The sequence below is a fragment of the Citrus clementina genome, unplaced genomic scaffold, assembly GCF_000493195.1.
Source record: "Citrus clementina cultivar Clemenules unplaced genomic scaffold, Citrus_clementina_v1.0 scaffold_7, whole genome shotgun sequence".
Taxonomy (NCBI): Eukaryota; Viridiplantae; Streptophyta; class Magnoliopsida; order Sapindales; family Rutaceae; genus Citrus; species Citrus x clementina.
The window spans coordinates 4,875,753-4,891,096 of record NW_006262075.1 but is presented as its reverse complement, the minus strand read 5'-3'; the positions used below and the strand labels follow the sequence as shown (position 1 = coordinate 4,891,096).

At 35.8% G+C, this 15,344-nt stretch overlaps 1 protein-coding gene, 1 non-coding gene and 1 pseudogene across 2 annotated transcripts; all 3 read left to right on the top strand.

Annotated features, from left to right (window-relative positions):
* The first annotated feature begins 706 nt into the window (after positions 1 to 706).
* TRNAN-GUU lies at positions 707 to 780 on the top strand. The gene has a single exon. It is a non-coding gene; the product is annotated as a tRNA-Asn (tRNA).
* A 1,941-nt stretch (positions 781 to 2,721) lies between these two features.
* Positions 2,722 to 8,452, top strand: LOC18036914 (serine hydroxymethyltransferase, mitochondrial). The gene is made up of 16 exons (XM_006426160.2): positions 2,722 to 3,008; positions 3,131 to 3,181; positions 3,287 to 3,373; positions 3,746 to 3,867; positions 4,016 to 4,092; positions 4,419 to 4,543; positions 4,930 to 5,022; positions 5,575 to 5,667; positions 5,791 to 5,988; positions 6,102 to 6,206; positions 6,816 to 6,881; positions 7,038 to 7,115; positions 7,320 to 7,431; positions 7,517 to 7,627; positions 7,779 to 7,946; positions 8,214 to 8,452. The coding sequence occupies exons 1-15, from the start codon at positions 2,919 to 2,921 to the stop codon at positions 7,922 to 7,924; spliced, it is 1,554 nt and encodes a 517-aa protein (XP_006426223.1). The 5' UTR covers positions 2,722 to 2,918; the 3' UTR covers positions 7,925 to 7,946; positions 8,214 to 8,452.
* A 486-nt stretch (positions 8,453 to 8,938) lies between these two features.
* On the top strand, positions 8,939 to 14,687 carry LOC18036786 (annotated as a pseudogene).
* Positions 14,688 to 15,344: the final 657 nt, after the last annotated feature.

Below are 15,344 nucleotides of genomic sequence, written 5' to 3'. Positions count from 1 at the left end.
GTGTTCTGTCCATCCTTGGATTCCTTTTTATATATCCTCCCTAATTTTAGCATTAATTTTTTGACATCGTAATCTCGTATGGGTCTGTTCATAATTAACTAATTTTAGCCATTATCGATTTGGGTAGCTATATTGAAAGATGGGTCCATATTAGATGAATAGCCTAAAGTAGCAAGATAAATGGGAAATGCCAAGCAGAAAAAAATGACTCCACAAAGAGCCCCTTCCATTGACGCAATAATGAGTGAAAAATAATTAGTCAGCCAAATCTCAAAACCATCGCCTATATACATATAGAGAGAGAGAGAGAGTTAACTTTTTTGAAAAGAAGTTGCTAATAAAAGATTTTAGACTTGTTTATTCGGTAGTAGCAACCCCTGTGAGCATGTGAAAGATTGTAAATTCTGGGCAAGATATTGATCAATTTCACATACTGTGGAAATTAAGCTAAGGATGCATCAAGAACAAAAATGGTGGTTGCACGTGGGCAGAACAAATGGAGTACCCATTGTGTTTTGTTCTAAATTGTTCATTTGATTGCTTTTGCAATCTTTCACTGACTTGTGTCGTCTTGACATACTTGCCTTTCAAATTTAAAGGGAGTGAAGCTATAATGTCGAACAAGTAGTGCCTGTTGCTTTCTTGTGGTTGATGAGTTGGTCCTCGTTATTGCCATTATGTTAAAATGATTGACAATATTCGCAAAGCTGGAATAGCTCAGTTGGTTAGAGCGTGTGGCTGTTAACCACAAGGTCGGAGGTTCAAGCCCTCCTTCTAGCGTGAACTAACTTTTTACGTTTTTTCGGATTTTAATAGAAGCCCAAATGGAGCTTGTTTCCATAAGAGCCCAACAGCAACTAAAATAGAAATGGGCTTTACTGGGGTAGCCCAGTGGAGGGTGAATGAACTAAGAGCGAAGCTTTCAACACCCCTCTCACACACTTTTAAACTTTATTTCCCAAAATACCCTTAGTTTAGTTAATACAATACAAATCCATATATTAAAATTAACTATCTTCCCATAAAATTTTAGTCAAAAAATGTTTTCGTTTTAATTTGCACACAAATCCTAAAAATATTAAATTTATCTTAAAACTTTTTTCTTATTATATAATTTCTATCTTTATAATTCTAAACTCTTATAATTTTCTAAGAAAGAAAATTCTTCAGTTAAAATTTAAAATATAAATATAAATTATGAAATGAGGTGGGTGTAAGAAGTTTGTGTAAAGAATAATTTATTTAAGTTTTTAGTTGAATTTCCATTTAAAATAAGAAATGATTTAGCATGTGTTAGGTTATTTAAGTAATTTCAATAAAAAATGTGTTTTAAGAGGGATTTGAGAGTTGTCAAAAGGCATAGAATTTTAAACTATACGTCAAATAAAGTACTTAAACTATCTTTTTAAGAAATTGAAAGGGTGATAAGAGCCACCCACCCAATAAAATAATAGCTCCCCAGAGTAATATTTCGTATTAAAAATAATGATTGTTTCATTGACAGGAGCTGTACATTATGGGCCCAGTTTTATGGCCAACAGGTAATTGTAACCCACAAATATAGTGGTCGAAGCCCAGTTTCTTGTTTGGCAACAAAAGGAAAATTGATTCTTGTCAATATTATTGGTTGATGAGTGTAAGCCAGTTTCGAATCGAATTGTTGTATCTTTCAATCCGAAATGGAAATATGGAATCAGTACATTAGTGGAATTAATTAAACATCACCCTAGCACAAACCCTCAGTCCACATTTTGCTTAACAAACAAACAATATGCCCTAGTGCTTTTAAAATTAACCTGAAACACAAGAATTTGGTCCATAGGTGCAAGTTGCCAAATCTCGAAGCCCAACGAAGATAAATGAATGATTTTATCCAGGCCGTGTGTGTAATTCCAAGCCCATATCAGTTGAGACTTTTCGTGAATAATAAGATATGGATCTAAAATTCACGCCCAGAAGACAGACTTTGAGTGAAAATAAAATGTCTGAGAAAGTGACACAATGCAGGAGTTTGAGACTCTGTGTTTGGTGGTAGAAGAACCGTTCAAATGAAAGTTTATGTGGTCACATTTGCCTCACAAGAACAAGATAGGATATCCCACATTCACTTTGTGGCTAAGAAACGGTGGAATTTGGATAGGGATTTCACGGCTGGTTTTTATAGGCCTTTTATCAATTTAGTTTTTTCAATCCGGCCTTAGCTTTTCGAATTTTAGTTTCAGCATTTTCAATCAACATTGTAATCACCCATTCATGTACACACAATGATGATAAATTTAGAACCCATCTTAATCATCGCAAACCACACACATTTACGTATTTAATTTTTGTCATCTTCGATAATCGCGGAACCTAAAATTAAGGAATTTATGAACTAGAAATTATAGAATTTAGAAAGAATAATTTTATCGCCTTTACTTGATGTTTAGCTCAAAATTTATAAAGAATTTACTCGTTGTTGACTAGTCACTTATTTTTGGGTAAAATTAAAATTATAAATTTATACAGATGTAACTCGATTGATTGAATTAAGTATCTCTATATTCATATGATTTGTTTTTATTACTCTTTATTTTGGTTATAAATTGGTGATTTACAATAATTGAGAATTATATAATCCTTAATTTATGGTTGCTAAATTTGGTGAGTGTGAGTGAGAGCAAAGTAAGAAGAATTTACTTCTGTTTGAAGGCAAATTTTAGTGGGAAAAAAATAGAGGCGGAGACATGGAACGAACGACAACCCAGTTCACAACGGAAACGACAAAGCCATAATTTTCAAACAGAAAATTTTACTCCAACCACCGAAAAAAAAAAGCAAAAAAGAAAAGAACTCACCCTCATAGCCATAACCATAATCATACAACAAACAAAGAAGAAACAGAACAACATCTTGCAGCGGGAGAGTGAGAAGCAAAAATGGCCATGGCTCTGGCTCTTCGCAGGCTCTCATCTTCCCTCGACAAACCCACTCGTCCTCTCTTCAATGGCTCCTCCCTCTACTACATGGTCTGTCTGTTTTGCCTCTTTCATTTTTATACCATTTTCTTTGGACTTTCAAATGGTTCATTCTGTTCTGTTTGCTCTTTTTGTAATTTTCTTTTCTTTTTGCATTCCTTTTCTTTTCGCAGTCATCTTTGCCAAATGAAGCTGTTTACGAGAAAGAGAAAAATGGTGTCACTGTAAGTTGATAAATTTTTCTCTAGCTTCCTTCATACGTTTCCATTCTGTACCGTACTGGTTTTTTTTTTAATTTAATTTGTTAATTTTTCATGTGGATATGGCAGTGGCCAAAACAACTGAATGCTCCACTTGAGGTCGTTGATCCTGAGATTGCTGACATTATCGAGCATGAAAAAGCACGACAATGGAAGGTAACCTTATATCATTTGTGAGTTTATTTATTTTTTTCTTTTGTCCTTCTTAAAGAAAATTTCAAATGAACATCCATTTATTCATTAACTTTGTCTTAACAGTACCTTTTGTTCATTTTAATTCACCCCTCTTGCTTTTGGCTGAAATAAAATTTTGCCTGTATCTGGATTACTATTTCTCCAATATATGAAAATTTCAGGTTTCTTTTGGGATGGATTTCTTTTTTTTAGAAAAAATAATTCTGAATTATCTGAAATAGTTTATCTATAGTCAATTTATTTTTTACTTTATAGTTTCTGTCTTGCTGTTAAGCTCCAACTACATTAAAAATTTGGATAGCTTACTGGAATAAATTTTGTGTGATTTTGAAGGGACTTGAACTCATTCCTTCAGAGAACTTTACTTCAGTATCCGTGATGCAAGCTGTGGGGTCTGTCATGACCAACAAGTACAGTGAAGGATATCCAGGTGCAAGATATTATGGAGGAAACGAGTATGTTGAGCTAATTAGTTCAATCTGTGATGTTTATTAGAAGCTGATATAAGTGACTGGAAAATTATGAAGTTGATTCCTTCATATCTACTTCGTTAACTTTGTGACTAAATTAGCTGTTGAAAATGATGGACCTGTCATTTCTCAGGTATATTGACATGGCGGAATCCTTATGTCAGAAGCGAGCTCTGGAAGCATTTCGGTTGGATCCTGAAAAATGGGGAGGTGCAAACTTGTCATTTGAAATTCTTGGAAAAATACTTGTTGTTTTTCTAGTGCTGCAGTAATTTTCTGAAAGTATGTCAGTACGAAAATTCTATAGGTATTGATGTTTATAATGCCCATATGCAACTTATCAGTCAGTTATGAATCTTTAAAGGATTGGTACTAACCAAAATGTTCATTATCAAAGGCAATTTTAAGAGCATTCTTTGGTGTCAAGGAGACAGTTAAGCGACTTCATAATTGAAAAGAAAAGTTTGTGGGAGGAGTTATGTTACATGTGATGACTTAATGCTTTCTCATGTTCATTATGCCCTGTTATGCTGCAGTGAATGTGCAGTCTCTGTCTGGATCTCCATCTAATTTTCAAGTCTACACTGCATTGTTAAAACCTCATGATAGGATCATGGCACTTGATCTTCCTCATGGTGGGCATCTCTCACACGGCTATCAGGTACTCGTAATTTCTAGAGATTTTTTATTTTATTTTATCTAATAGGTATGTTGACCTGTCCTGCTCTCCTAGACCTTTCAGGTTAAAGGCCCTATAATAGGATTTAAGCTATAAATGACCAATATCAAGATCTATGAAATCCCATTTTTATCATACCTAACATTCACTATCCACAGATTCTTTATCCTTAGAGATTTTAAAGCTACAGGAGCTGTAGTATTATATAACCAATGAACCTGATCTCATCATTTCTCATATTAAAATGGACTTAGTCTGCAACTTTTCATCAATTACGGAGAAATTTATTAGTCTATGTTCTATTTTCTGGTCATGTTATATGACTGAATGTAACATCAATAATTAATACTGTTATTTTTATTTTGCAGACAGATACCAAAAAGATATCTGCAGTGTCCATATTTTTTGAGACAATGCCATACAGATTGAATGAGAGCACTGGCTATATAGACTATGACCAGGTATTGAAATTTTAATATTTTTGGTACCCTTTTAGGTCCACTAAATTCCCTATGATCATACCATGGCAGTTGAAGTGAATGGAAAAAGTTGCGTCATCAAAAGGTGGAATTCAGGCTGTGTAGAACAGACGAATTACTGATACGCTTTAAGTGGAAAATCTTGAAAATTTATGGCAGTAATTCTATATTAGTGAGGCTGTTTCTTTTTCTCACATGCGAATTGCAAGATATCTGATTTTCGTATACAAAGCTGAAGATTTAACATGTGCTCTCCATCAAATATATGGACGTACAGCTATAAAATCTTCAATTTCATTAACAATTGATTTTAGTCCTTCATGCATCCGAGTTATCCATTCATGTTTTTTCTATCACCAAATTTGATATTTTGGGTCATTATATACAAGTCTGGACAGATGGGGAAGGTTGACGAACTTCAATAAGTCATGCATAGAAATGAGTTTTCAGTTTCAGATGGTATTGATTGGTTGTATATACCTTTCAATATATCTGTAAGTAAAATGTGTTGTGACTTAAATCATTGTGTTGCAGTTGGAGAAAAGTGCCACCCTCTTCAGGCCAAAATTGATTGTTGCTGGTGCTAGTGCTTATGCACGATTGTACGATTATGAGCGTATTCGCAAGGTAATCTCCATTAGGTTGATCCAGTCTAATCCAATTATGATAGTCCTACATCAAATTTTAAGGTTTTGGCCTGTTTGATGGTTTAGAAGGTCTGAGGTTTCATATTCTAAAGTGTTTTAACAGGTTTGCAACAAACAAAAAGCTATAATGTTGGCAGATATGGCACACATTAGTGGTTTGGTTGCTGCTGGTGTCATCCCTTCACCTTTTGAGTATGCAGATGTTGTGACCACCACAACTCACAAATCACTTCGTGGGCCACGTGGAGCCATGATTTTCTTTAGGAAGGGAGTGAAAGAGATTAACAAACAAGGGAAGGAGGTGAGTTGTTAAAATGAAATAATAGTTTTGAGTATATAGTATAATTCTTTCTTGAAGGGACACTATGTTGGTTTAATTGAAGCAAATCTTTATGCCTACGAGTTTACCTGCAGGTGTTTTATGATTATGAAGAAAAAATAAATCAAGCTGTCTTTCCTGGACTCCAAGGTGGCCCACACAACCACACAATTACTGGTTTAGCAGTTGCCTTGAAACAGGTATGCACATTGATAACATTTAGTCATATTCATGTTTTTTCTCTGCATGTGTATCGTGCTTTTGTCTCAAACCAGAACAACTCTGAAAACATTGAGGAAGACAAGGGAAGGCCATGTGTCAGATAATTGAATGGCAGGAACAGTCTGTACCATTACCCTATATGCGTTAGTTAGGTTGTCATGTTCAATTGAGTGCCTTGGCCACCATTCCACCTTCCAAGCTACAACTGTCATACTGCAGACACTAAAATGGTCTTCAAGTAGCCCAAGAAGTGCTTTGTTTCCTTTATTATGGATCGGTGTATTTGTATACTAACTAATACAGGATCAGTTTTGTATAGTGGGATACTTCTAAAGTACGAGAAACATTAGGTAACAACATATAATATTATGTGAGTTACTGGCTCATATAAAGCACAAACAATAAACAGATCCTTGGCAGTTTTGATATTTGTCCAATGTGGATACTTGTTTATTGACCAGCATTAAGGAGCATCTCCTGAATTATCATGCATTTTCTTTATTCTTCTTAACCTTTTTGGCCAAATGACCAATTTTCAATACCATTTAAACTTTCAGTTTATAATTTTTAACTTGGCATGGATGCAGGCCACTACTCCAGAGTATAAAGCCTATCAAGAGCAAGTTCTGAGCAATTGCTCGAAATTTGCACAGGTATGCTTCATGACATATAGCAAAATTGTTGGCAAAACAAGATCTTGTTAACAAAGCTTTGTCTTGATTGCATATTTGAGCAACAATCTCTCATCAATGTGAGGGCGCAACTGCTATCTTTCTGGGTTTTAACTGCCCAAAATGTCTATTTAACAGACTCTGCTCGAGATGGGCTATGAACTTGTTTCTGGTGGAACTGAGAACCATCTAGTGTTGGTGAATTTGAAAAACAAGGTATCAGATTTATCTTTTTTATCCTTTTATTGTGTTAGTTCTGGATGATGTCCAATTACTAATGTACTGTGAGTGTTGATTTAAGACATCTTATTTTGCTACTAGAATAAATTGGAGAGTTTGGCTCCATGTACTGCTTTTATTACTAGTTTTACCATGAAAAGTTGGATGATCTTACTTTTTGCCAAAATGTTCCATCAACAGAGAATTGATGGTTCCAGAGTTGAAAAAGTGTTGGAAGCTGTTCATATTGCAGCCAACAAAAACACTGTTCCTGGGGATGTGTCAGCCATGGTTCCAGGTGGCATCAGGATGGGTAGGGACTCTTATTACATATTTACATCATACTTATACGATCACTGTATGAGCAATGTTTCTTGATGGATTGAATTGCATTTCAGGAACTCCGGCTCTTACTTCTAGGGGATTTGTTGAGGAGGATTTTGCCAAGGTAGCATATTTCTTTGATGCTGCTGTGAAGTTGGCTGTGAAGATCAAGTCTGAAACTCAAGGTTCTTGCCAATATTTTTTATCTTAACTTTCGTTCTCTTAGGGTTTGTGTGTGTTTGATCTTCACTCATGCTGCAATGCTTGTGCTGTTTAGCGAGCCAGGTGGTTGAATCTACTAACATGCAGTTGGGTGCTGTTAATTTTGTAAACCAGGAACAAAGTTGAAAGATTTCGTGGCCACAACACAGTCCGCTAACTTCCAATCCGAGATTGCGAAACTTCGCCATGATGTTGAGGAGTATGCAAAGCAGTTCCCCACAATTGGGTTTGAAAAGGAAACCATGAAGTACAAGAACTGAGAGAAAAACGCCACTGTACTAGGTATACATATTTACTTCAGTATCATTAGATCAGCTTGGGAGGCCTAGTTCTCTATAGCTAGGATTATCTTCCCTTGTGGTTTCTCAATTTTTTTTAACCTCTTTTTACATTGGACTCTCCTACATCAACAGGTATTTGACAGCTTACTGATCTGCCAGTGAATTTCTATAACTGCATGTCACATTCCCTTTTGTTATTCTTAAATTTCAGCTACTTATTGGTTCCTTGCTTTTGTTTTTGCTGATTGAACATATATGTGTCGAGCAGAGCAGCAGAAGCCAGCCTGTATGAGCTTTTATTACACAGAGGCGACGAGGGATGAAATGTAACTTATGATGATGAGCCATGTATCAACTATCGACCCTGTGATTTGGCGCTTTTATGAATACCATAGCAGCAAACCTTGATTTAGATCACAATTAATGTATATAAAGTACTCTGTATTTACTGAGGCTTTCAGGAAGCAAATAAACCTGCAATAAAACTAGAAGCGATATCTTTTTTCACCTTATGGTTTCTTAGCACGGTGAATATAAATAAAAGACACGGGATCAAGTAATATGGCATATAACAGCATCATGCAAACTAATATGAGAAATGATCAAATAAGAATTTTCATTTTTATACCATTCTAATATGTTTTATTTATGTGTGGGAAGTACATTTCCGATTCCGAGGCATTTAACTCCACAATCCGCTGCCGATAGCCATAAACTGAATCTAAAACAAATAGTAAATTTGTGGACTTATGCGTTACATTCGCAAACAACAGGGACTGATTTGATATTTCGCCGCGCAGAGTCGCAGCAAATGCAGTTGAATTTTTTTGAGCATGCTCTCGGCTTCCCGCGACTACTTTGGTGTATTTGTGGACATGCTCATGGGCATGGCTACACCTCTCTCTCTCTCTCTCTCTCTCTCTCTCTCTCGCTCACTTCAACTATCCAAATTATTATATAATTAACGGCAAAATCTTATCAAAATGACATTCTTGTCCTTTCTGGTCGTCGTCTTTCTTCTTCTGCCTCCAAGTGCGGTCCAATCCCGTTTCAAATCCAGAAACACTTTTCTCTGTTTCTCTATTTGTCCTTCTCCAGCATCTGCTGCTACTTCTATGGCTGCTACCGGTGCTGTTGTTGATGGATTGTCTCTTGAAGATAATCCTTTGTTGCAAGACTTCGAGTTTCCTCTATGATGTCGTCCAGGCCAAGCATGTTAGGCCCGGCATTCGCGCTCTTATGAAGAAGCTGGTGCACAGACTTTTTATTTTAATGTTTTATTTGTGTATTGTTTCTGGGTTTGTTCTATTTTGTTTTGTTTTTGGTTTTCTAATTGTTCATTTTTGTTTGATTTTGTGGGTGTCAGTGATTGCAGGAGAGTGAATTGGAGGAATTGTAGAGAACTGTGGAGCCGTCAAGGCCAAAGTTAGTAGAGCCATTATAGAAGCTTACTGATGGATTGATTGTGGTTGGGAGAACTATCGGTCATCTTAAATCTGTCAAGGACAATCCTGACCTTCGTTCTGCCTATGAAGAAGTCCGTGTATATATTTTCTTAGTTGTTGATACTAAATTAAATTCTTATTAATTCTCTTATGGTGAATCCATTCCAATGTCTGTGTATGCATTGCATAATTGTATATGTTTGGATTAAGTGTCTTTTTGTTTCAATAAAATCCGCCTGTTGAGAGTTATTGATACTTAAAATTGAGCGTAACCAATGAGGCTTGTTCATGATCTTCGACTTGTCAATTAGAAGTTTTGTAGATTAACTATGAATAGATCTGCAGGAACTGGGAAAACTATCTATTGACTTTTCAGAGAATGTTCTGGATGCCACCAAAAGATTTGAAACATTTGTAACAGACAAGAAAGAAATTCAAGGCTTGCCTGCTACTGCTCTTGGTTTGGCTGCAAAAATGTCAAAATTTAGTATATTTGTTGTTGAATCTATTTCATTTATCCTGTCTAGTCCAGCATGTCTTGTTGTATTCTGTTTTACTAATTTCGTTTCCATATGTAATTACAGTTGCATGAAAATGCAACTGCTGAGAATGGGCTGTGGAGAATTATATTGGATACTCTTAAGTTATACATCTCTCATGCAACATCTGCTTGAAACCGAGGATTGCGTGAGGAAGTCTATTGAGCTTATGTTACTTGTTCCTTCAGTGGTGATTTGGACAATACATCAATCATCGACCAAATATTGAAGCTTAGGTTGGAAAAGGCTAAGCTTCTCGGTTACAAAAACTATACTGAGATATGAATCCTTCCAATGCTAGGACATACTTCCTTTCTGTTGGGGGTATGAAGCCATACGTTATCGGGTGAGCATGGTAAAGAAAATGGATAACGGTGTCAAAGCATTTGGGCTGCTAGAAAAGCTTCAGAGTATATCCTGGAACCCAGCAGTTTAGGGAATCTCCTTAAATATAATGTTTCAAGGTTGCAAAGTGTTGCTCTGTGCGTAATGTTTTAACCATTCGGTCCAAGTTATGTTCTTAGATATCTTTTAGGATACAAAGGTTTGCACTTTACATGATCTTTTTAAGCGTTGGTCAAAAAATAATCAAAGGAATGGTTTTATGTAAGGATTGACTTATATTTTGGACTTTGGAGGGTGTTTGGTTAGTGGTATTCTGGAAGCTCTGATATTGTCGTGTCACACACAAACCTAGCTGGGCATGTTGCTAATAAATAGACAGAGAGTTTGATATCATAAATGACTGCTTGCTTTGAATCAAGTGACGCCTATGACTTGAGTCTTTTTCACCTGATGCAGTTTATTCATGATATCAATGTTTGATGCTGTAATTGCATGGTTATAAATTCTCAGAATAGTACGTTTTTTCTTTGGAAAAATATGACATAATATCATGGCTAGCAAAATTTGATCTCTGTTTGTAGACATTGAAGACCTCAGAAGCTTCTGCAAAGGTCAAGGTGCATTAGAACCTCGTGAAGTGAACCATTGGGATATCAATTTTTGGAGTGAGAGGCTTTGTGAGTCAAAATATGACATCAACGAGGTTGAATATTTCTCTATCTAGCTCTCTTTTTATCGCTATGTCACCCATTATTTGTAACCACTTGCTAATTTACTTTTTAACTATATAGAGTTTAGATTAGTTGTATTAGACTTTGTGTCTCATTCTGTGTCTGCACAACTAATATTTTCCTCAAACTCTAAAAATGTCATTCTGTTTCCCTGTTTATGAGATCATTTAGGTTAAAAAAAAAACATTGAGTGGAGTCTGGATCTGCATCTCTTTACCATCATGAAAGGGTTGTTGCCATCATGACTCATGAGTCTTCTAAGATTGATTGTCTAAGCTTTGAGATAAAAATAGGTGACTAAATTATGAATTAGTATTGCAAAAGCTCTTTTGATATATGGTCACCTCGCCTTGCTTTTTCATTTCTTTTTGTGGTTGCCACTTTGAATTCTACAGATGAACTTCGGCCATACTTCTCGTTGCCAAAAGTTATGGATGGCCTTTTCATCATTGCTAAGTAATTTTTTGGAATTGATGTTGAACCTGCTGATAGTTTAGCTCCTGTAATTTATATCAACTTTTCATTTTTCTTCTCCACTCTCTGCCTGTGACTTAGAAGTTCTATTCACATCCTTTTCTCATATGATTATTATTAAACAGGTGTGGAATGATGATGTCAGATTCTATCGTGTCAAAGATTCTTCAGGCAGTCCAATAGCATACTTCTATTTCGATCCGTATTCCTGTCCATCTGAGAAAAAAGGAAGTGCACGGATATGTGAGGTTTTTTCTCAAAGCCGTGTACTGACACTTGATGGTGCTACAACAAGATTACCTGTTGTCCACATGGTGTGCAATCAAACCCCACCGGTAGGGGACAAGCCAAGCCTTATGACCTTTAGTGAGGTGAGTTATGTCCAGGTCATGGACCATCCTGTGGAGTTTTTGGGTCAGAAGCAGCGGAAGTTTATGTGAGTAGTTGAATTTCTAGCTTGGTTGTGAATTTTTCAAAACATGCAATAGAATTGTGGATTTCATTCCTTCATTTTAACCTGGCTTGTGTATCAACTCTCTTTTACTCTGTCTAAATATAATTGATATAGTCATTGTTATTGTAAGAGAACAAAGCTTAGTCCTTGTGTTCACTTCATCTGCTAAGCAGGTTCCTCCCCCTTCTGAAATCCTTGTTGCAATTCCTGCATTTTGCCATTTTTTCATGATCTTTATCTTGTTCTTGCTGAGAGTGTACGGTACTCACTGTGGGAACCGTTAACCACTGCAGTGCCTGAACTCCACTGGGTCGATGGTCCTGCAGTTCTACGCTTGATTGTAACTAATATTTGTTACTGCCTCTTTTTGCTGGTTGAGACTGTTTTCCATGAATTTGGTCATGCACTTCAGCGTATGTTGACCAAACAGGATGAAGGCCTTGTTGCTGGCAGTAGGGGAATAGAGTGGGATGCTGTTGAATTGTCCACAAACAATTCATGGAAAATTGGTGTTACAAGGTTATTTCTTCTAACCTAACCCTTGGTTGTACTTATAAATCTGTAGGTTGTTTCACCTATAATATCTCAAAGTTCATTTATTTATTTTGATCTATTCAAAGGACTAAAGATGAATGAATATTGAAAATGCAAATAGGATGCAAAATTCAATTTCCTCTTCTAACCTGTTCAGATCAGACATGTTCTGGCCCCATCGTCACTTATGCTCCTCTATAGCAGATGGCATATTTTCTTTTCTATGAATACTGTTATTTTGACAGTTAGCGACCCTATAGTTGTAGTTAGAGGTTGCACGTATTACATAATATATGAATGTTCTTTTTAAAAGAAAGGTAATAATGATATAAGCGTACTTATTATTATTCTCCTGCCAAGAGTTGTAGATGCAGTCATGGTCAAATGCCCCATCTTTGAAATTTCATTTTTTTTCCCTCTTCGTGGTTGCTTGTCAGTGTTGATTTTATCCTAATGCAGCATCATATTTAAATCACCTTTCAATTTCATGTATTCTTATATAATATGATTCATTTCACTTATGAGAATATGCACTACGAAAAGTTTGTTTGGAGACAAAAATAATATGTTACAAACAGTTTTTCATTCTTGATTGTGCTATTGAGATATGTACAACCTGCTGACGCTTTACATGATTTTACTTCACCCACCCACTACCTTTTTTAGATTGGGGGGTAAAAAAAAACAAAAGATTTTGCTTCAGAGATACTTAACTGAAAGCTCTATCAAATTGTAGAGAGTCTCCCTGAAGATGTATACTTGAAGCTGCTTGCTGTGAGGACTTTCTGTGCTGGCTCCCTTTGTCTTGGTCAGGTTAGTGGAACAGATGGTGTCCTCTTGGCCTTTTTTCTGGGTACATTTGTTTATATGCAATGGTATCCCTTTTAGGGCTCTTGTTTGACCCTTTGTTTTTAATGGTTGATTTTTTTTCTCTCAAAGTGATATTTACAGTCTCATGAAGTTCTGAATGTGGTTTCTATGTTTTCACGAAATGAGATTATCAATTTCAGGCAAATATGCAGATACATAATGCACACTGTGATTAACACTATTGGATTGCAACTTTTTCAGCTAAGATATGCAGACTTGGAGCTGCATACAAGGTATATACCTGGTGGACCAGAATCTATTTTTGATGTCGACTAATGGGTTGCCAAAAGAACCCAAGTGATCCCTACAATACCAGAGGACAGATACTTTTGTAGCTTCAGACATATATTTGCAAGTTTGTGATCATATTTAGGTCACCCAAAATCTCTCCTGTGTTTTTGTTATTTAGGATTTAACTTAAGAGATATTTTTGTAATGCTGATTCTTGTGACAATCAGGTGGATGTGCTGCTGGATATTATAGTTACTAGGTAATTTTTAGTCTAGTGATATCTTGGTGTACTGAGGTCCTGAACTGTATTCTTGTTTTTGTATTTCCCTTCTATTCATTTTCATTCTTTTCCATGCAGCCTAAAAGTATAAGGGTCTATATTGCAGTGGGCAGAGGTGTTGCCTGCTGATGCTTTCTCAGCATTTGAGGATGCTGGATTGGATGATATTAAGTTACTGTGGTGGAAAGGGATACAGGCTATTTTATATGCTGCTGCTCTTTGTATATAATTTTTCCATTGTGATCAACTCGAAAATCATAATTCTTTCTCCACGTAGCATCTGAGTGATTTTTGTATTTGTAATTATGATGCCTTGCGGACTTATAAAAGGTTTAATAAAAGTGCCATTACATTTGAGAGCAATTCACTTAATGGCTCCACCACAGGCTCCTGCTCACTTTAGCCATTCTTTTCTTCTTTTTATGAGTTTGATCTTCGTGTGCTGCAACAGGCTGTTGAAGATACAGGTCGTAGGTTCTGATAGACAGTTCTTGCTCTTGCAGGTGGAAAGGCACCCTTAGAGACTCGACAATGCAAACTGATATAAATTTTGATGCATGATTATGTCAGTTACTTTCTCGCTGCCACTTCACAATTTGTGAACTGAAGAATTTGATTGGTCCATTTTGTTCAAGTTTCTTGTTTTGACATACAATCTCATGATGTTGTAGTCTTATGATTTTCAGGTTTTTGTGGAATTCCGAGGGCATGAATCTTCACCTGAACCACTTCTCAGGCTCCAGTCCCAGCCTCTGCCTGAATTTTCACTAGCTCATTTTTTCTTGACTATCCGGTTTCAGAAAAAGAAATGTATTTGCATTCAATAACTAGCCGATTGGATTGAATCAAACGGATTCGACTAGTTATTTATTTATTGAATTCACACCTAATAAAAAAACTCATACGTGGAATTTATCCTTTAAAACCGATTTATAAAAAAAATGTTCATGAACTTTATATTACCATTCGGATTATTTTATGTATTAATAAAAGAGTAGGCTTCTAATAAGAGATTTAAAAAAGTATTATACTAAAAAGCAATTCCTTATTTTATATATGGTAGGTACCAAAATAAAATAGAGACAACTACATTATATTAAAATATGTATTTTTTTTTGCATGAAAAAAAAATATATATCTTTTTTCTTTGATCTTTTAGTTTAATCTTTACTTCAATAGAATCAGATGCTTAATTCGTAAAAGTAGTCTTTATTAGAATAAAAGTTCGTATCTTTTCATCATGCGCGATAAATTGCTAAGTCAACTAAATTTAAGTAAATTAACGAATTTACGTAGCGATGGTCGGCCACGTGGAAGGCTGACCCATTAAATTAAATGAGGAGTGGTGAAATGAAACGTTTCACCTTTCACGTCAATTGTCATCATAATTTCGACATATAAACGAGGCTAATGCTACAATGCCGGGCACTGAAGGCCCGGCACCATGCCGGAAACGAAAAAAAACCGTTGGATTCAATTAGATTGAATCCAACGGT

Excerpts from the sequence above, each read along its gene's own strand:
- LOC18036914 (XM_006426160.2), top strand. The coding sequence starts at position 2,919 with ATGGCCATGGCTCTGGCTCTTCGCAGGCTCTCATCTTCCCTCGACAAA. Across the intron at positions 3,182-3,286 it reads AAGAGAAAAATGGTGTCACT|TGGCCAAAACAACTGAATGC; the intron begins GTAAGTTGATAA and ends TGGATATGGCAG. Across the intron at positions 5,668-5,790 it reads ATTATGAGCGTATTCGCAAG|GTTTGCAACAAACAAAAAGC; the intron begins GTAATCTCCATT and ends GTGTTTTAACAG.